Source organism: Oncorhynchus mykiss, chromosome 2 (genome assembly GCF_057628025.1).
Source record: "Oncorhynchus mykiss isolate SJ-2025 chromosome 2, ASM5762802v1, whole genome shotgun sequence".
Taxonomy (NCBI): Eukaryota; Metazoa; Chordata; class Actinopteri; order Salmoniformes; family Salmonidae; genus Oncorhynchus; species Oncorhynchus mykiss.
Window position 1 is genome coordinate 73,245,633 of NC_143023.1, and position 21,335 is coordinate 73,266,967.

The window sequence follows — 21,335 nt, forward strand, 5'->3', positions numbered from 1 at the left end:
GTATGTAAACTTCCGACTTCAACTGTAGGTGTTCCTTTAGTCCAGGTGGGAAAGGGCAGTGTGGAGTGCAATAGAGATTGCATCATCTGTGAATCTGTATGCAAATGCCTGTGCGGCCTTGTGAATGTTGACCTGTTTAAAGGTCTTACTCACGTCGGCTATGGAGAGCGTGATCACACAGTCTTCCGGAACAGCTGGTGCTCTCATGCATGTTTCAGTGTTATTTGTTTCAAAGGGAGCATAGAAGTAGTTTAGCTCGTCTGGTAGGCTCATGTCACTGGGCAGCTCTCGGCTGTCCTTCCCTTTGTAGTCTGTAATGGTTTGCAAGCCCTCCGCCAACCCTGATGTCCTAGCCGTGTCTGAATCCTGGCATTGCAAGGCCACCAAAAATTGAATTAATTAATTTCCCCCCATCTATCTTCAGATTTCGTACTGTTAGGTGACCTAAACTGGGATATGCTTAACACCCCGGCCGTCCTACAATCTTAGCTAGATGCCCTCAATCTCACACAAATTATCATGGAACCTACCAGGTATTACCCTAAATCCGTAAACACGGGCACCCTCATAGATAACATCCTGACCAACCTGCCCTCTAAATACACCTCTGTTATCTTCAACCAGGATCTCAGCAATCACTGCCTCATTGCCTGCGTCCGTAATGGGTCCGTGGTCAAACCACCACCCCTTAATCACTGTCAAACGCTCCCTAAAACACTTCAGCGAGCAGGCCTTTCTAATCGACCTGGCCTGGGTATCCTGGAAGGATATTGACCTCATTCTGTCAGTAGAGGATGCCTGGTTATTCTTTAAAAGTGTTTTCCTCACCATCTTAAATAAGTGTGCCCCATTCAAAAAAGACCTGACTGCCCAACAGCACAAAAACATCCTGTGGCGTACTGCATTACCATCAAATAGCCCCCGCGATATGCAACATTTCAGGGAAGTTAGGAACCAATATAAACAGGCAGTTAGGAAAGCTAAGGCTAGCTTTTTCAAACAGAAATTTGCATCCTGTAACACAAACTCCAAAAAGTTCTGTCCACTGCACTGAGGCTAGGAAACACTGTCACCACCGATAAATCTACAATAATCGAGAATTTCAATAAGCATTTTTCTACAGCTGGCCATGCTTTCCACCTGGCTACCCCTGCCCCGGTCAACAGCTCTGCAACCCCAACAGCAGCTTGCCCAAGCCCCCCCCACCCATTTCTCCTTCACCCAAATCCTAGCTGTTGTTCTAAAAGAGCTGCAAAATCTGGACCCCTACAAATTAGCTGGGCTAGAAAATCTGGACCCTCTCGAATTATCCGCTGAAATTTTTGCGACCCCTAGTACTAGCCTGTTCAACCTCTCTTTCATATCGTCCGAGATCCCTAAAGATTGGAAAGCTGCCGCAGTCATCCCCCTCTTCAAAGGGGGTGACACTCCAGACCCAAACTGTTACAGACCTATATCTATCCTACCCTGCCTTTCTAAACTCTTCGAAAGCCAAGTTAACAAACAAATCACCGACCATTTCGAATCCCACCGTACCTTCTACGCTATGCAATCTGGTTTCCGAGCTGGTCATGGGTGCACCACAGCCACACTCAAGGTCCTAAACGATATCATAGCAGCCATCAATAAAAGACAATACTGTTCAGCAATACTATTTTGCAACAAAGCATCCTTCACTCATGCTGCCAAACATACCCTCGTAAAACTGACTATCCAACCGATCCTGGACTTCGGCGATGTCTTTTACAAAATAGCCTCCAACACTCTACTCAGCTAATTGGATGTAGTCTATCACAGTGCCATCCGTTTTGTCACCAAAGCTCCAAAAACTACCCACCACTGCGACCTGTATGTTCTCTTTGGCTGGCCCTCGCTACATACTCGTCGCCAAACCCACTGGCTCCAGGTCATCTATAAGTCTTTGCTAGGGAAAGCTCCGCATTATCTCAGCTCACTGGTCACCATAGCAGCACCCACCCGTAGCACGCGCTCCAGCAGGTATATTTCACTGGTCACCCCCAAAGCCAACTCCTCATTTGGCTGCCTTTCCTTCCAGTTATCTGCTGCCAATGACTGGAACGAATTGAACAAATCACTGAAGCTGGAGACGCATATCTCCCTCACTAACTTTAAGCATAAGCTGTCAGAAAAGCTTACCGATCATTGCACCTGTACATAGCTCATCTGTAAATAGCCCACCCAACTACCTCATCCCCATATTGTTATTTATTTTTGCTCTTTTTCACCCCAGTATCCCTCCTACACATCATCATCTGCACATCTATCACTACAATGTTTAATTGCTAAATTGTCATTATTTCGCCACTATGGCCTATTTATTGCCTTACCTCCCTAATCTTACAACATTTGCACACACTATATATAGACTTTTATATTGTGTTACTGACTGTACGTTTGTTTATCCTATGTATAACTGTTGTGTCGCACTGCTTTGCTCTATCTTGGCCAAGTCGCAGTTGTAAATGAGAACTTGTTCTCAACTGGCCTACCTGGTTAAAACTTCTGAAGGCTAGGGGGCAGTATTTTGATGTCCAGATGAAAAGCGTGCCCAAAGTAAACTGCCTGCTACTCAGGCCCAGAAGCTAGGATTTCCATATTATTAGTCGATTTGGATAGAAAACACTCTAAAGTTTCTAAAACTGTTTGAATAATTTCTGTGGGTATAACAGAACTTATTTAGCAGTCGAAACCCCGAGCACAATCCATCCTGGGAAATCTTTTTTTTTGAGGTCAATGTGTTTTCTTTTAGGTTTCTATGGGAAGCTCTTTTTAATAGGAATTGGCTTGCAGTTCCTATGGCTTCCACTAGATGTCAACAGTCTTTAGAAATGGTTGATGTTTTTCTTTTGAGAAATGAAGAAGTAGCCCTGTTACTTCCATGTGTCACTCAGAGGGACTCAAGTATTTTGGTGCGCGCAACCTGGAAAGTGCTTCACTTTGTTTTTGTCTGGTATTGAACACAGTTTATCCCGTCGTAAATTGTATTGATTATTTACGTTTTAGGATACCTAAGGTTGGATTAGGAAAGTTGTTTGAAATGTTTGGACCAAGTTTACAGGTAACTTATTAGATACTTTGTAGGCATGTTGGGCGAGTTGAAACCGGTTTATTTCTGAATCAAACGCACCATAGAAATTGATATTTTGGGGATATAAACAAGAAATTTATCGAACAAAACGACCATTTGTGATGTTTCTGGGACATTTTGGCATACCAACATAAGATCTTCAAAGGTAAGGCATGATTTATATAGTCATTTCTGATGTTTGTGTCGCACCGGTTTTGCTGTAAATCCTTTTTTAAATCTGACACTGTGGCTGGATTAACAAGAAGTTAAGCTGTATTTTGATGTATAACACTTGTATGTTTAAAGAATTCTTATGAGTATTTCTGTTTTTGAATTTGGCGCGCTAACGGGACCCGAGCGGGAATGGGGGTGAAGGGATCCCTAAGAGTTAACCTCTCTGGGATAGGGGGCAGTATTTTCACGTCCGGATGAAAAGCGTGCCCAAAGTAAACTGCACGTTACTCAGGCCCAGAAGCTAGGATATGCATATGATTAGTAGATTTGGATAGAAAACACTCTGAAGGTTCTAAAACTGTCAGAATAATGTCTGAGTATAACAGAACTGATTTGGCAGGTGAAACCCCGAGCATAACCCAGAGGGAAATTTCTTTTGGGGGGGTCATTGTGTTTTCCAATGATTTTCTATGGGAAACCTGATTTATTAGGTCCCAGATTGCAGTTCCTATGGCTTCCACTAGATGTCAACAGTCTTTAGAAATTGATCCATGTTTTTCTTTTGAGAAATGAAGAAGTAGGGCTGTTCTTTATAGGTGTCACTCTGAAGGGCTTTAGTCATTTGTTGTGTGCATTTGTTGCGTTCCGGTATTAGAAACAGTTTATTCAGTCTTAAATGTTATTGTTTATTTACATTTTAGGATACCGGAGGTTGGATTAGGAACGTTGTTTGAAATGTTTGGACCAAGTTTACAGGTAAGTTATTAGATACTTTGTAGTCATGTTGGAACCGGTGTATTTCTGAATCAAACGCGCCAAATAAATGGACATATTTGGGATATAAAGGAATTTATCGAACAAAACGACCATTCTTTGTGTCACTGAAACATTTCAGATAAAAAAAATAAGATATTCAAAGGTATGGCTATTTCTGCCTTTTGTGTCGCACCTGCCTGGTTGAAAAATTATTTTCATGTGTTTGTATGCGGGGCGCTGTCCTCAGATAATCGCACGGTCTGCTTTCACCGTAAAGCCTTTTTGAAATCTGACACAGCAGCTGGATTAACAAGAAGTCAAGATTTATTTGATGCATTTCACTTATATTTTCGTGAATGTTGAATATTGATATTTCTGTAGCTTGAATTTGGCACACTGCAATTTCACTGGATGTTGTCAAATCAATTCCGCTAACGGCATTCGAGCATGATTCGCACTTAGGGATCCCTAAGTTAAGGGACATGGGCATCTGTGAGGAGGGTTTATTCTCCAGGTCTTTAACTGTTTTCCAGAACTTCTTGGGGTTGGACCCACAGAGAGAAATGCTCTTTAAATGAACTTTTATTCACGACTCTCTCCAAACACACACACACGTTGCTGCTACCATTTTTTTTTTATCCTGCTGCTCAGCCACTTTACCCCTTACTGTATGCATATAACTGATCTATCACCAGTATCACTGATATGGTTATTGTTCTTGTACATAATGTTCTCTCTCTACTGGTATTGACACATTTTTATATTGACACTATTTTTGATTTTGCTACTATGCAAGTAACCATTTTGCTGTACAGTTTACACCTTCTGTAGAGACCCATCCACTTAGCAAGATGTGGCTGGGGGTTATAGCATTTCTTTCACATGACCCATCAATTTAAACAAGTGTGTCTGGGTAAGAATCATCTAATATTTATAAAATATTTGTATCCGGACACTTTGTTTACCTTGAATTGTTCCTTAATGTAGGCTACTACTTTTACACTTACTCTTTACTACACTACTCACTGTTTAGCACATGACCTCACTTGTGAATCCATAAAGAGATGGGTGGGACTGGCTTAAGAGGGTGTGAACAATGCTGAATGTGTGTAGACAAAGAAGAGCTTGCCAACAGGTGTACCAAAACGATTCAAGGCCCATTTTTGTCAAAAGTGGGGTTACAAGTTTATCAACATTCAAAGCAGAATTACTTTCCCATTGTTCCTCAAATGCAGTGTATGATATACAATGTTGTAGCCCTGTGTCTCTGCTTTTATCGAATATAAAAAATAATTACACATTTTGCTACATAAGACCGAATCAAAGCGGTCAGTAACATATTACTAATTCATTATTGCACCATCCCATTCTCTGGGCTCTGTCTGCATATCATAACCAGCAGTATATACCAGGAATAATGAAACGTATCCAGGAGGATATACCAGGAATAATGAATCATAACCAGTAGTATATACCAGGAATAATGAAACATATCCAGGAGGATATACCAGGAAAAATGAAACAGAATAATAACAGATGTTTGGTGAATCTATGAATTATGTATGACCATTGGAGTCTTTGCCACTCAAAATATTTTTTGACAGAATATTTTGACATTGATTTCATCACTCAAAATCTTGCCAAAGCATATTCTGTAGGAGGGGTTAATATGAATTTAAAATAATTTATATGAATCGGGTCTTGAACATATGGACTTAGAAATGATCAAAGGAGAGCTTAAATGTAGGCTAAATCGGGCATAAACTTATTCCCACACTTCAAACCAACTCTGTTGCAGTGGTCTAATTATGCAATCATATGGCAATTATGCCACAACACTGCTGCCCAGTTGAAGAGTCCAGAGGGTGGTTTGGTCTGCACAACACATCACCGGGGGCAAACTACCTGCCCTCTATGACACCTACAGCACCCGATGTCACAGGAAGGCCAAAAAGACCATCAAGGACAAGAACCACCTGAGCCACTGCCTGTTCACACCGCTACCATCCAGAAGGTGAGATCAGTGTAAGTGCATCAAAGTTGGGACCGAGAGACTGAAAAACAGCTTCTATCTCAAGGCCATCAGACTGCTAAACAACAATCACTAAGTCAGAGAGGCTGCTGCTTACATTGAGACCCAATCACTGGTCACTTAAATAACTGGATCACTAGTCACTTTATACAATGCCACTCTAAATAATGCCACTTTAATAATGTTTACAGTTCTTACATATACTTTATATAATCTATTGCACCTTGCCTATTTTATTTTATTGACATTTATTTCACCTTTATTTAACCAGGTAGGCTAGTTGAGAACAAGTTCTCATTTGCAACTGTGACTTGGCCAGGATAAAGCATAGCAATTAGACACTTACAACAACACAGAGTTACACATGGAATAAACTAAACATAGTCAATAATACAGTAGAAAAAAAGAAAACAAAAAAGTATATACACAGTGAGTGCAAATGAGGTAAGGTAAGGGAGTTAAAGGCAATAAATTGTCCATGGCGGCGAAGTAATTACAACATAGCAATTTAACACTGGAATGGTAGATGTACAGAAGATGAATGTGCAAGTAGAGATACTGGGGTGCAAAGGAGCAAGATAAATAAATAAATACAGTATGGGGATGAGGTAGATAGATGGGCTGTTTACAGATGGGCTATGGTGCAGTGATCTGTGAGCTGCTCTGACAGCTGGTGCTTAAAGCTAGTGAGGGAGATATGAGTCTCCAGCTTCAGTGATTTTTGCAGTTCATTCCAGTCATTGGCAGCATAGAACTGGAAAGAAAGGCGACCAAAGAAGGAATTGGCTTTAGGGGTGACGAGTATGAAGCGAGGCCCAACCAACAAGAACATACAGGTCGCAGTGGTGGGTAGTGTATGGGGCTTTGGTGACAAAACAGATGGCACTGTGATAGACTGCATCCAATTTGTTGAGTAGAGTGTTGGAGGCTATTTTATAGATGACATCGCCAAAGTCGAGGATCGGTAGGATAGTCAGTTTTACGAGGGCATGTTTGGCAGCATGAGTGAAGGACGTTTTGTTGTGATACAGGAAGCCGATTCTAGATTTGATTTTGGATTGGAGATGCTTAATGTGAATCTGGAAGGAGAGTTTACAGTCTAACCAGACACCTAGGTATTTGTAGTCCACGTATTCTAAGTCAGAGCCGTCCAGAGTAGTGATGCTGGACGGGTGGGCAGGTGCGGGCAGTGATCGATTGAATAGCATGCATTTAGTTTTACTTGCATTTAAGAGCAGTTGGAGGCCACGGAAGGAGAGTTGTATGGCATTTAAGCACGTCTGGAGGTTAGTTAACACAGTGTCCAACCAAAGAAGGGCCAGAAGTATACAGAATGGCGTCGTCTGCGTAGAGGTGGATCAGAGAATCACCAGCAGCAAGAGCAATGTCATTGATGTATACAGAGAAGAGAGTCGGCCCGAGAATTGAACCCTAGAGGTCCGGACAACAGCCCCTCCGATTTGACACACTGAACTCTATCAGAGAAGTAGTTGGTGAACCAGGCGAGGCAATCATTTGAGAAACAAAGGCTGTCGAGTCTGCCAATAAGACTGTGGTGATTGGCATAGTTGAAAGCCTTGGATAGGTCAATGAATACGGCTGCACAGTAATGTCTCTTATTGATGGCGGTTAAGATGTTGTTTAGGACCTTGAGCGTGGCTGAGGTGCGCTCATGACCAGCTCTGAAACCAGATTGCATAGCGGAGAAGGTATGGTGGGATTCGAAATGGTCAGTAATCTGTTAACTTGGCTTTCGAAGACCTTAGAAAGACAGGGTAGGATAGATATACAGTGGGGGAAAAAAGTATTTTAGTCAGCCACCAATTGTGCAAGTTCTCCCACTTAAAAAGATGAGAGGCCTGTAATTTTCATCATAGGTACACTTCAACTATGACAGACAAAATGAGAAAAGAAAATACAGAAAATCACATTGTAGGATTTTTAATGAATTTATTTGCAAATTATGGTGGAAAATAAGTATTTGGTCACCTACAAACAAGCAAGATTTCTGGCTCTCACAGAATTGTAACTTCTTTAAGAGGCTCCTCTGTCCTCCACTCGTTACCTGTATTAATGGCACCTGTTTGAACTTGTTATCAGTATAAAAGACACCTGTCCACAACCTCAAACAGTCACACTCCTAACTCCACTATGGCCAAGACCAAAGAGCTGTCAAAGGACACCAGAAACAAAATTGTAGACCTGCACCAGGCTGGGAAGACTGAATCTGCAATAGGTAAGCAGCTTTGTTTGAAGAAATCAACTGTGGGAGCAATTATTAGGAAATGGAAGACATACAAGACCACTGATAATCTCCCTCGATCTGGGGCTCCACGCAAGATCTCACCCAGTGGGGTCAAAATGATCACAAGAACGGTGAGCATAAAACCCAGAACCACACGGGGGGACCTAGTGAATGACCTGCAGAGAGCTGGGACCAAAGTAACAAAGCCTACCATCAGTAACACACTACGCCGCCAGGGACTCAAATCCTGCAGTGCTAGACGTGTCCCCCTGCTTAAGCCAGTACATGTCCAGGCTCGTCTGACATTTGCTAGAGAGCATTTGGATTATCCAGAAGAAGATTGGGAGAAGGTCATATGGTCAGATGAAACCAAAATATAACTTTTTGGTAAAAACTCAACTCGTCGTGTTTGGAGGACAAAAAATGCTGAGTTGCATCCAAAGAACACCATACCTACTGTGAAGCATGGGGATGGAAACATCATGCTTTGGGGCTGTTTTTCTGCAAAGGGACCAGGACGACTGATCCGTGTAAAGGAAAGAATGAATGGGGCCATGTATCGTGAGATTTTGAGTGAAAACCTCCTTCCATCAGCAAGGGCATTGAAGATGAAACGTGGCTGGGTCTTTCAGCATGACAATGATCCCAAACCGCCCGGGCAACGAAGGAGTGGCTTCGTAAGAAGCATTTCAAGGTCCTGGAGTGGCCTAGCCAGTCTCCAGATCTCAAACCCATAGAAAATCTTTGGAGGGAGTTGAAAGTCCGTGTTGCCCAGCAACAGCCCCAAAACATCACTGCTCTAGAGGAGATCTGCTTGGAGGAATGGGCCAAAATACCAGCAACAGTGTGTGAAAACCTTGTGAAGACTTACAGAAAACATTTGACCTCTATCATTGCCAAAAAAAGGTATATAACAAAGTATTGAGATACATTTTTGTTATTGACCAAATACTTATTTTCCACCATAAATTCATAAAAAATCCTACAATGTGATTTTCTGGATTTTCTCTCTCATTTTGTCTGTCAATAGTTGAAGTGTACCTATGATGACAATTACAGGCCTCTCATCTTTTTAAGAACTTGCACAACTGGTGCAAGTTGGTGGCTGACTAAATACTGGCAACTGGTGGCTGACTAAATACTTTTTTGCCCCACTGTAGGTCTGTTGCAGTTTGGGTCTAGAGTGTCACCCCCTTTGAAGGGGGGGATGACCGCAGCAGCATTCCAATCTTTGGGGATCTCAGACGATACGAAAGAGAGGTTGAACAGCCTAGTAATAGGGGTTGCAACAATTTCGGTAGATCATTTTAGAAAGAGGGGGTCCAGATTGTCTGGCCCTGCTGATTTGTAGGGGTCCAGATTTTGCAGCTCTTTCAGAACATTGGCTATCTGGATTTGGGTGAAGGAGAAATGGTGGGGGCTTCGGCGGGTTGCTGTGGAGGGTGCCGCTCAGTTGACCGGGGCAGGGGTAGCCAGGTGGAAAGTATGGCCAGCCGTAGAGAAATGCTTATTGAAATTCTCAATTATAGTGGATTTATCGGTTCAGTGTTTCCTAGCCTCAGAGCAGTGGGCAGCTGGGAGGAGGTGCTCTTATTCTCCATGGAGTTTGTACTACAGGATGCAAATTTCTGTTTGAAAAAGCTAGCCTTAGCTTTCCTAACTGCCGCTCGGCCATGGCTCATCAATATATTTATATGTACATATTCTCATTCACACCTTTAGATTTGTGCGTATTAGGTAGTTGTTGGGAAATTGTTAGATTACTTGTTAGATATTACTGCACTGTCAGAACTAGAAGTACAAGCATTTCGCGACACTCGCATCAACATCTATGTGACCAATAAAATTAGATTTGATTTCGTCCTTCAGTTTAGTCAGTGAGAATGTCATCCATTCTGTAATATGTCTGAGTTGCAATAGGAACAAAATCAAAGAGAATAGCCTTAGCCATCAATTCTCCAAAGTTTTTTAGCCTATTACTTTAATAATTCAATGTTTTATTTAGGCCTACCCAAATATTTAAAAAAATTAAAAAAAAAAAAACAGGCCTTCAACTTATAGGCATTGCAATTTAGGCTATAATTTTGGGTACTGGTGTCTTGCAGAATACTTTTATAACTCGATTTGTGTTTTATAACTGTTCTTATTATAGGCCTCCCCTTAAAGAGACCCTAGCTGTTTTTCCTCATAATCCTGGAATATCGGACCACCATTTTATTACGTTTGCAATTGCAACAAATAATCTGCTCAGACCCCAACCAAGGAACATCAAAAGTCATGCTATAAATTCACAGACAACACAAAGATTCCTTGATGCCCTTCCAGATTCCCTCTGTCTACCCAAGGACGCCAGAGGACAAAAATCAGTTAACCACCTAACCGAGGAACTCAATTTAACCTTGCACAATACCCTAGATGCAGTTGCAGCCCTAAAAACTAAAAACATTTATCATAAAAAACTAGCTCCCTGGTACACAGAAAATACCCGAGCTCTGAAGCAAGCTTCCAGAAAATTGGAACGGAAATGGCGCCACACCAAACTGGAAGTCTTCCGACAAGCTTGGAAAGACAGTACCGTGCAGTACCGAAGAGCCCTTACTGCTGCTCGATCATCCTATTTTTCTAACTTAATTGAGGAAAATAAGAACAATCTGAAATTCCTTTTTGATACTGTCGCAAAGCTAACTAAAAAGCAGCATTCCCCAAGAGAGGGTGGCTTTCACTTTAGCAGTGATAAATTTATGAACTTCTTTCTTTGAGGAAAAGATCATGATTATTAGAAAGCAAATTACGGACTTCACTTTAAATCTGCGTTATACTTCAAAGCTCAGTTGTCCTGAGTCTGCACAACTCTGCCAGGACCTAGGATCAAGAGAGACGCTCAAGTGTTTTAGTACTATATCTCTTGACACAATGATGAAAATAATCATGGCCTCTAAACCTTCAAGCTGCATACTGGACCCTATTCCAACTAAACTACTGAAAGAGCTGCTTCCTGTGCTTGGCCCTCCTATGTTGAACATAATAAACGGCTCTCTATCCACCGGATGTGTACCAAACTCACTAAAAGTGGCAGTAATAAAGCCTCTCTTGAAAAAGCCAAACCTTGACCCAGAAAATATTTTTAAAAACTATCGGCCTATATCGAATATTCCATTCCTCTCAAAAATTTTAGAAAAGGCTGTTGCGCAGCAACTCACTGCCTTCCTGAAGACAAACAATGTATATGAAATGCTTCAGTCTGGTTTTAGACCCCATCATAGCACTGAGACTGCACTTGTGAAGGTGGTAAATGACCTTTTAATGGCACCAGACCGAGGCTCTGCATCTGTCCTCGTGCTCCTAGACCTTAGTGCTGCTTAGAATACCATCGATCACCAAATTCATTTGGAGAGATTGGAAACCCAAATTGGTCTACACGGACAAGTTCTGGCCTGGTTTAGATCTTATCTGTCGGAAAGATATCAGTTTGTCTCTGTGAATGGTTTGTCCTCAGACAAATCAACTGTACATTTCGGTGTTCCTCAAGGTTCCGTTTTAGGACCACTATTGTTTTCACTATATATTTTACCTCTTGGGGATGTCATTCGAAAACATAATGTTAACTTTCACTGCTATGCGGATGACACACAGCTGTACATTTCAATGAAACATGGTGAAGCCCCAAAATTGCCCTCGCTAGAAGCATGTGTTTCAGACATAAGGAAGTGGATGGCTGCAAACGTTCTACTTTTAAACTCGGACAAAACAGAGATGCTTGTTCTAGGTCCCAAGAAACAAAGAGATCTTCTGTTGAATCTGACAATTAATCTTAATGGTTGTACAGTCGTCTCAAATAAAACTGTGAAGGACCTCGGCGTTACTCTGGACCCTGATCTCTCTTTTGAAGAACATATCAAGACCATTTCAAGGACAGCTTTTTTCCATCTACGTAACATTGCAAAAATCTGAAACTTTCTGTCCAAAAATGCAGAAAGATTGCTTTTGCTTTTGTCACTTCTAGGTTAGACTACTGCAATGCTCTACTTTCCGGCTACCCGGATAAAGCACTAAATAAACTTCAGTTAGTGCTAAATACGGCTGCTAGAATCCTGACTAGAACCAAAAAAAAATATCATATTACTCCAGTGCTAGCCTCCCTACACTGGTTTCCTGTCAAAGCAAGGGCTGATTTCAAGGTTTTACTGCTAACCTTCAAAGCATTACATGGGCTTGCTCCTACCTATCTCTCTGACTTGGTCCTGCCATACATACCTACACGTACGCTACGGTCACAAGACGCAGGCCTCCTAATTGTCCCTAGAATTTCTAAGCAAACAGCTGGAGGCAGGGCTTTCTCCTATAGAGCTCCATTTTTATGGAACGGTCTGCCTACCCATGTCAGAGACGCAAACTCGGTTTCAACCTTTAAGTCTTTACTGAAGACTCATCTCTTCAGTGGGTCATATAATTGAGTGTAGTCTAGCCCAGGAGTGGGAAGGTGAACGGAAAGGCTCTGGAGCAACGAACCGCCCTTGCTGTCTCTGCCTGGCCTGGCCGGTTTCCACTGGGATTCTCTGCCTCGATTCTCAACCCCTTGGGTTGTGCCGTGGCGGAGATCTTTGTGGGCTATACTCAGCCTTGTCTCAGGATGGTAAGTTGGTAGTTGAAGATATCCCTCTAATGGTGTGGGGGCTGTGCTTTGGCAAAGTGGGTGGGGTTATATCCTTCCTGTTTGGCCCTGTCCGGGGGTGTCCTCGGATGGGGCCACAGTGTCTCCTGACCCCTCCTGTCTCAGCCTCCAGTATCTTTGCTGCAGTAGTTTGTGTGTCAGGGGCTAGGGTCAGTTTGTTATATCTGGAGTACTTCTCCTGTCCTATTCGGTGTCCTGTGTGAATTTAAGTGTGCTCTCTCTAATTCTCTCTTTCTTTCTCTCTCTCTGAGAACCTGAGCCCTAGGACCATGCCTCAGGACTACCTGACATGATGACTCCTTGCTGTCCCCAGTCCACCTGGCCGTGCTGCTGCTCCAGTTTCAACTGTTCTGCCTTATTATTATTGAGACCATGCTGGTCATTTATGAACATTTGAACATCTTGGCCATGTTCTGTTATAATCTCCACCCGGCACAGCCAGAAGAGGACTGGCCACCCCACATAGCCTGGTTCCTCTCTAGGTTTCTTCCTAGGTTTTGGCCTTTCTATGGAGTTTTTCCTAGCCACCGTGCTTCTACACCTGCATTGCTTGCTGTTTGGGGTTTTAGGCTGGGTTTCTGTACAGCACTTTGGAGATATCAGCTGATGTACGAAGGGCTATATAAATAAATTTGATTTGATTTTGATTTAGCTCACAGGGTTCTAAATATAGCGTCTAAATACATTTTCAACAAAATGGTTGAATAAGCACATGCAGTGGCCTATAGGGAAAACATATCTGGCAATAAGAATAGGCTATAGATAGTCTTGACCATTTGGGACTCCATGGTTATTTCACTCAGGACAGGTTATAGCCAAGACTTAGTCAATATTTTGTTTTGTCTCATTTATTTATATGGATATAGCCTCTGCGTGATGGGGTTGTGCAACGCAAATGGCTATAACAAGCCTACATTCAGAGTGGAAATTGCAAAAACAGTCAAAATGCTTAATTTAAGGCTTTACAGTCCGTGCTCCCAAATACTGGAAAAGGTGTGATTCGTTAGGTTACATGATACCCACAGGATCCCCACGCTGTTGTAAAAATAAATTATGCAATTATATGGCAATTAAATAACACAACAGAATGGCATATTTAGATAGTGGAATAGGCCTAGACTAAATCATATTTACTTTCTATTCTATTTGCAGCTCAACGGTTATTTTTTACTATTTTCTATATTGTAGAATAATAGTGAAGACATCAAAACTAGGAAATAACACATGGAATCATGTAGAAACCAAAAAGCATTAAACAAAATAAAAATATATTAAAAATTTGAGATCCTTCAAATAGACACCCTTTGCCTTGACAGCTTTGCACACTTTTGGCATTCTCTCAACCAGCTTCATGAGGTAGTCAATTAACAGGTGTGCTTTGTTAAAAATTCATTTGTGGAATTTCTTTCCTTCTTCGTGCGTTTGAGCCAATCGGTTGTGTTGTGACAAGGTAGGGATGGTATACAGAAGATAGCCCTATTTGGTAAAAGACCAAGTCCATATTATGGCAAGAACAGCTCAAATAAGCAAAGAGAAATTACATTCCATCATTACTTTAAGACATGAAGGTCAGTCAACACGGAAAATTCAAGAACTTTGAACGTTTCTTCTAGTGCTGTAACAAAAAACATCAAGTACTATGATGAAACTGGCTCTCATGAGTACCGCCTCATTAATGGAAGACCCAGTTACCTCTGCTGCAGAGGATAAGTTCATTAGAGTTACCAGCCGCAGAAATTGCAGGCCAAATAAATGCTTCAGAGTTCAAGTAACAGACACATCTCAACATCAACTGATCAGAGGAGACTGCGTGAATCAGGCCTTCATGGTCGAATTACTGCAAAGACAACACTACCAAAGTACACCAATAAGAAGAGACTTGCTTGTGCCAAAAAACACGAGCAATGGACATTAGACCGGTGGAAATGTTTCCTTTGGTATGGAGTCCAAATTGTAGATTTTTGGTTCCAACCACCATGTCTTTGTGAGTCACGGTGTGGGTGAATGGATGATCTCCACATGTATATTTCCCACCGTAAAGCAAGGGGGAGGTGTTATGGTGTGGGGGTGCTTTGCTGGTGACACTGTCAGTGGTTTATTTAGAATTCAAGGCACACTTAACCAGCTTTGCTACCACAGTATTGTGCGGCAATACACCATCTCATCTCTGTTTTTTTACTTAGTGGGACTATCATTTGTTTTTCAACAGGACAATGACCCAAAACACAGAAGGGCTATTTGACCAAGAAAGGAGAGTGCTGCATCAGATGACCTGGCCTCCACAATCACCCAACCTCAACCCAATTGAGATGGTTTGGGATGAGTTGGACCACAGAGTGAAGGAAAAGCAGCCAACAAGTGCTCAGCATATGTAGGAACTCCTTCAAGACTGTAGGAAAAGCATTCCAGGTGAAGCTGGTTGAGAGAATGCCAAAAGTGTGCAAAGCTGTCAAAGGGAATGGGTGGCTATTTGAAGACTCTCAAACATATTTTGATTTGTTTACTAAATTATTCCATGTGTTATTTCATAGTTTTGATGTCTTCAATATTATTCTACAATGTAGAAAATGGTAAAAAAAAAGAATTAATAAATAAACCTTGATCCTAAAATGTTTAACCGGTAGCGTATAGTTAACATAACGATACAAGAAAATATTATTTACTTTGGACAAAAGGAATAAAACCCCTATCGAAAGGGCCTGCAACTCAACACACCATTAGCTACTTTAGTTGGCTAGTTAGGTAAAAAATAGCCTGGGTTTCAGCTGAGCGGAGTTAGCGACAACATAACGAACGCTACAGAATAGCGACACTAGTAGCCCAGTTAGCTAACTATCTAGCACGCGATCAATTAATCAACCAATGAAATGTATTTAAAGCCTTTTTTTACATCAGCAGATGTCACAAAGTGCTTACACAGAAACCCAGCCTAAAAACCCTTAGCTAAATAGGTTTATTTTTGTTGGCTGGCTAAACGCGGTCTTACGTTGCTGGTGTATTATACAGTATAACTTGAAAATAGAGCTAGCTACCTTCGAGGCAACGGTTATGGGAGTATTCCTGCTTTTCCCTCCTCCATGCGAGGATCCAGAGCTGTTGCTGCCAGACCTCTCCCTCCCGTCTCCGCCTTGCCCTTGTCCAATTCTAGGGCCGAGTCGGTGTTGACCAGCGCCACGCCGTCGTCCATCGTGGCGACTGTCTTTTGACATTGACGTAAATGTAATTCAATTCTTGGGGTAAAATTTATTTTATTTGAAAATTATCTCACTTGTCGCGTTTTCGGCGTTGATGGAAACGACATAAAACACCACTGACAGCTAAAAGCAACCTAGCATTTTACAGGAGTATGATCACATTTATGACAGACACATAGGATATCCAATCATTAATTGGTTTGGTGGTAACTGAAGAAATACAAACCAATCACAAAGCTCATTATTCGGGCTACCCCGGTAGGAGTTAACCTTCAACCATGGCAACCAAGTAAATGGGCGGGATAAAAACAAACAAAATTGTCAGGTCGATGTTCTCGTCTTGTCATCCTCATCATTATTGCCCAAATATTTACCCAAACTGTTCGAACAAAAGCACGCAAAAGTTTGTTTACGATAATTATTCCTACAGATTGCCAGGCGGTCGCCTGTAGCTAACGCGTCTGACTTCAGAATTGTCACCAAATTACGTATTTCATGGAAATTCAGAGCCTTTTCATCCTAGCCAAGCAATATCCTAGTATTAAGAGTAGGCACATCGTTTTTTGGCTCAATGACTGTCAGCCAAACTTTGGTATCAGTGGAGGCTGCTGAGGGGAGGATGGCTCATAAATGGCTGGAGCAAATGGAATGGCATCAACCACATGGAAACCATAGCTGTATTCAAATATTCATACTAACTGCACTAACCTTACTACTTGTGACATAAATTGAGTATGTAGTATGCTTATTGGTCATGGTATGGATATAGTTAGTATGCCCAAAGTTCCCGGATTCTTACTACATTCGCCAAAATACGAACTATACAAGCAGTAGATACGAGTGGCACAGCGGTCTAAGGCACAGTATCGCACAACCAGCTGTGATCGGGAGTCCCAAAAGGTGGCGCACAATTGGCCCATCGTCGTCCGGGTTAGGGGAGAGTTCAGCCGTGGTAGGCCTGTCATTGTAAAATGTATTCTAAACTGACTTGCCTAGTTAAATAAAGGTGGAAGAGTTCCGTGCTTTTAGTGCCCATAATGCAATTCTTCCGAAAATGGGCGTGGCTTCACAACTTTTTCAGATTTGAAGAAAATGGAGGGAAATATGCAGCTGAAGTCCGAAAGAGAGGGGATACAAATTCATTGCTTTAACTAATTATGACAAATGTTAAGAAAATGCTATCCAAAGGTATAAAGTAATGACTTTTGAAATGTTGGCTGACTTTGTTTGCTACACTAACCACATAGCATATCATTACAGTAGTTGTGTAACAGTATAACTTTATAACTAGCTAGCCATTTCACATCCGTTACAGTTGCTTGTCTGTACCAGTATGTTAGCTAGCTTTAACGTTAGTTGGCTACTAATACATCGAACTTGTCAGTATATTAACTATATGCTATCAAACTAACTACCCACCGTTTATTGACTTTATTATTCACGTCATGCTTAGCTAAGTGGTATAGTCATTGTGCGTTGTCAATGTACATTGCTAATGAAGTCGTAAGATGTCTAGCTAGTAATTTGTTAACTATGCTAGCAAGAAGTTGCAAAGCAACAGCATCAACTTCTAGAAGACAGAAGAAGCGCTAGTACACTCAACTGAAAGGATAATGTTTGTTTGCACTATACTAAAATTACCTAATAGTATGTATAATATACTCATTAATTATGTAGTATAAAGTATGTTAGTATAGGTATTCGGACACAGCTCATGTATTTGATACCATTCCGCTCCAGACATTACCACGAGCTAGCAAGAAGTTGCATAGCAACAGCATCAACTTCCGGTAGACAGAAGAATGCTAGTACACTCAACTGAAAGGACACTGCGCTTGGAGTATACTAAAATTACCATATAGACTCAGCAAATAAAGAAACGTCCCTTTTCAGGACCCTGTCTTTCAAATATAATTTGTAAAAATCCAAATAACTTCACAGATCTTCATTGTAAAGGGGTTAAACACTGTTTCCATGCTTGTTCAAAGAACCATAAACAATTAATGAACATAGACACTAACAGCTTACACGCAAGGCAATTAAGGTCACAGTTATGAAAGCTTAGGACACTAAAGAGGCCTTTCTACTGACTCTGAAAAACACCTTCAGAAAGATGCCCAGGGTCCCTGCTCATGTACGTGAACATGCTTTAAGCATGCCGCAAGGAGGCATGAGGACTGCAGATGTGGCCAGCGCAATGAATTGCAATGTCCGTACTGTGAGACGCCTAAGACAGCGCTACAGGGAGACAGGACGGTCAGCTGATCGTACTCGCAGTGGCAGACCATGTGTAACAACACCTGCACAGGATCGGTACATCTGAACATCACACCTGCGGGACAGGTACAGGATGGCAACAACAACTGCCCTAGTTACACCAGGAACGCACAATCCCTCCATCAGTTCTCAGACTGTTCACAATAGGCTGAGAGGCTGGACTGAGGGCTTGTGGGCCTGTTGTAAGGCAGGTCCTCACCAGACATCACCGGCAACAATGTCGCCTATGGGCACAAACCTATCGTCGCTGGACTGGTAAAAGTGCTCTTCACTGACGAGTCGCGGTTTTGTCTCACCAGGAGTGATGGTCGGAGTCGCGGTTTTGTTCTGACTGACGATTGACGAGTCGCGGTTTTGTTCAGGGACACATTATTCAATTTCTGTTAGTCACATGTCTGTGGAACTTGTTCAGTTTATGTTCAGCTTTCTTTTTTTGCTGAGTTTAGTATGTAGTTTGCTCATTAAGTATGTAGTATAAAGTATGTTCGTATGTGTGTTCGAACACAGCTCATGTGTTTGATATATTTGATATCATTCCGCTCCAGACATTTACCACGAGCCTGTCCTCACCAATTAAGGTGCCACTAGCCTCCTGTGTTTGATATAGCTACTACAGTATCTACTGTATGCATTGTTTTTGCCCCTACTCCCAACTCACTCTCGTCAATGTCCACCACCAGGTGGCGCTAGTCTTCAGTTTTTCATAGTAGTATGGAATCAGACAACATATTACAGTATATAATCATTCTAAAGCTGTATACTTCTTTAAGCTTACAAAAGATGCAAACATTACTGTAACATTGTGCATTTTTCCTTCTTCATAGATGAAATATGCAGTTTTAACCATTGTATTGCTTGTGATGCACTGTGCCTTTGGAAAGAGCTCCCACAATCATGAAGAACATTGTGTCCACCAGCACTGAGCATGACATGCAGTGGTACCCAAACTTTTTCGGTTACTGTACCACCAACTGAATTTTACTCTGCCTAGAGTACCCCTAAAGTACCCCCTCATGTGCATTTTACCAGTAACCCTATGGTCTCGTGAGTTTTCTGAAGTACCTCCTGTGGATTGGACAAATACCCCCAGGGGTCCCAGTACCCCTGGTTGAAAACCACTGTTCTGCTGGGTACTGAGGTTTACATTTTTGAATAATCATCTGAATAATGTTTTCCCCTCTCAGTCATATTCACTATCTCTCCATTTCTAGAACTTGGGTTTTAGGACAAAGATTTTTTTTTTTTTAAATTGTCCAGCTGAGCAAAGGAAAAAAATGATGGACATCGTGAAGAAGATTGATACAGATTCTGACAAACATTTAAACTCAGGTAAACAAGGAAGAAAAGAGAATGTATTGCCCATTAAAATAACATCAAATTGATCAGAAATACAGTGTACACATTTAGTGTTGTAAATGACTATTGTAGCTGGACATGGCAGATTTTTAATGGAATATCTACATAGGCATACATAGTCCCATTATCAGCAACCATCACTCTTGTGTTCCAATGGCACATTGTGTTAGCTAATCCAAGTTTATCATTTTAAAAGGCTAATTGATCATTAGAAACCCCATTTGCAATTATGTTAGCACAGCTGGAAACTGTTTTCCTGATTAAAGAAGCAATACAACTGTCCTTTAGACTAGTTGAGTATCTGGAGCATCAGCATTTGTGGGTTCGATTACAGGCTCAAAATGGCCAGAAACAAAGTACTTTCACCTGAAACTCGTCAGTTTATTCATGTTCTTATTCCGGGATGCTGGCCTTCTAGGCAGAGTTGCAAAGAAAAAGCCATATCTCAGACTGAACATTAAAAAATAAAAGGAAAAATAACACAGACACTGGACAGAGGAACTGCCTAGAAGGCCAGCATCCTGGAGTCGCCTCTTCACTGTTGACGTTTTGCGAGTACAATTTAATGAAGCTGTCATTTGAGAACTTGTGAGGCGTCTGTTTCTCAAACTGGACACTCTAATGTACTTGTCCTCTTGCTCAGTTGTGCACCGAGGCCTCCCACTCCTCTTTCTATTCTGGTTAGAGACAGTTTGTGCTGTTCTGTGACGGGAGTAGTACACAGCATTGTACGAGATCTTCAGTTTCTTGGCAATTTCTCGCATGGAATAGCCTTAATTTCTCAGAACAAGAATAAACTGACGAGTTTCAGAAGAAAGTTATTTGTTTCTTCCCATTTTGAGCCTGTAATCGAACCCACAAATGCTGATCCTCCAGATACTCAACTAGTCTAATGAAGGACAGTTTTATTGCTTCTTTAATCAGGACAACAGTTTTCAGCTGTGCTAACGTAATTGCAAAAGGTTTTTTTAATGTTCATTAGCCTTTTAAAATTATAATCTTAGATTAGCTAACACAACGTGCCATTGGAACACAAGAGTGATGGTTGCTGATAATGGGCCTCTGTACGCATATGTAGGTATTCCATAAACAATCTGCCTTTTCCAGCGACAATAGTCATTTACAACATTAACAATGTGTACACTGTATTTCTGATCAATTTGAGAGAAAAAAAATAATGGACAAAAAATGTGCTTTTCTTTCAAAAACAAGGACATTTCTAAATGACCCCAAACTTTTGAACAGTGGTGTGTGTACATATATATATATATACAGTGCCTTGCGAAAGTATTCGGCCCCCTTGAACTTTGCGACCTTTTGCCACATTTCAGGCTTCAAACATAAAGATATAAAACTGTATTTTTTTGTGAAGAATCAACAACAAGTGGGACACAATCATGAAGTGGAACGACATTTATTGGATATTTCAAACTTTTTTAACAAATCAAAAACTGAAAAATTGGGCGTGCAAAATTATTCAGCCCCCTTAAGTTAATACTTTGTAGCGCCACCTTTTGCTGCGATTACAGCTGTAAGTTGCT

The 21,335-nt window shown here is 41.4% G+C and overlaps 1 protein-coding gene across 4 annotated transcripts in view; it reads right to left on the bottom strand.

Moving 5' to 3' along the window:
* scaper (S-phase cyclin A-associated protein in the ER) overlaps window positions 1-16,373 on the bottom strand; it is a 116,052-nt gene extending 99,679 nt beyond the window's left edge. For all 4 annotated transcript variants that reach the window (XM_090206745.1, XM_021571194.3, XM_021571178.3 and 1 more), the window contains exon 1: window positions 16,000-16,373. In XM_090206745.1, the coding sequence (XP_090062871.1) occupies window positions 16,000-16,176 (177 nt within the window). In that variant the 5' untranslated portion in view covers window positions 16,177-16,373. The remainder of the gene's footprint in view (window positions 1-15,999) is intronic.
* Between the last annotated feature and the right edge of the window lie 4,962 nt (window positions 16,374-21,335).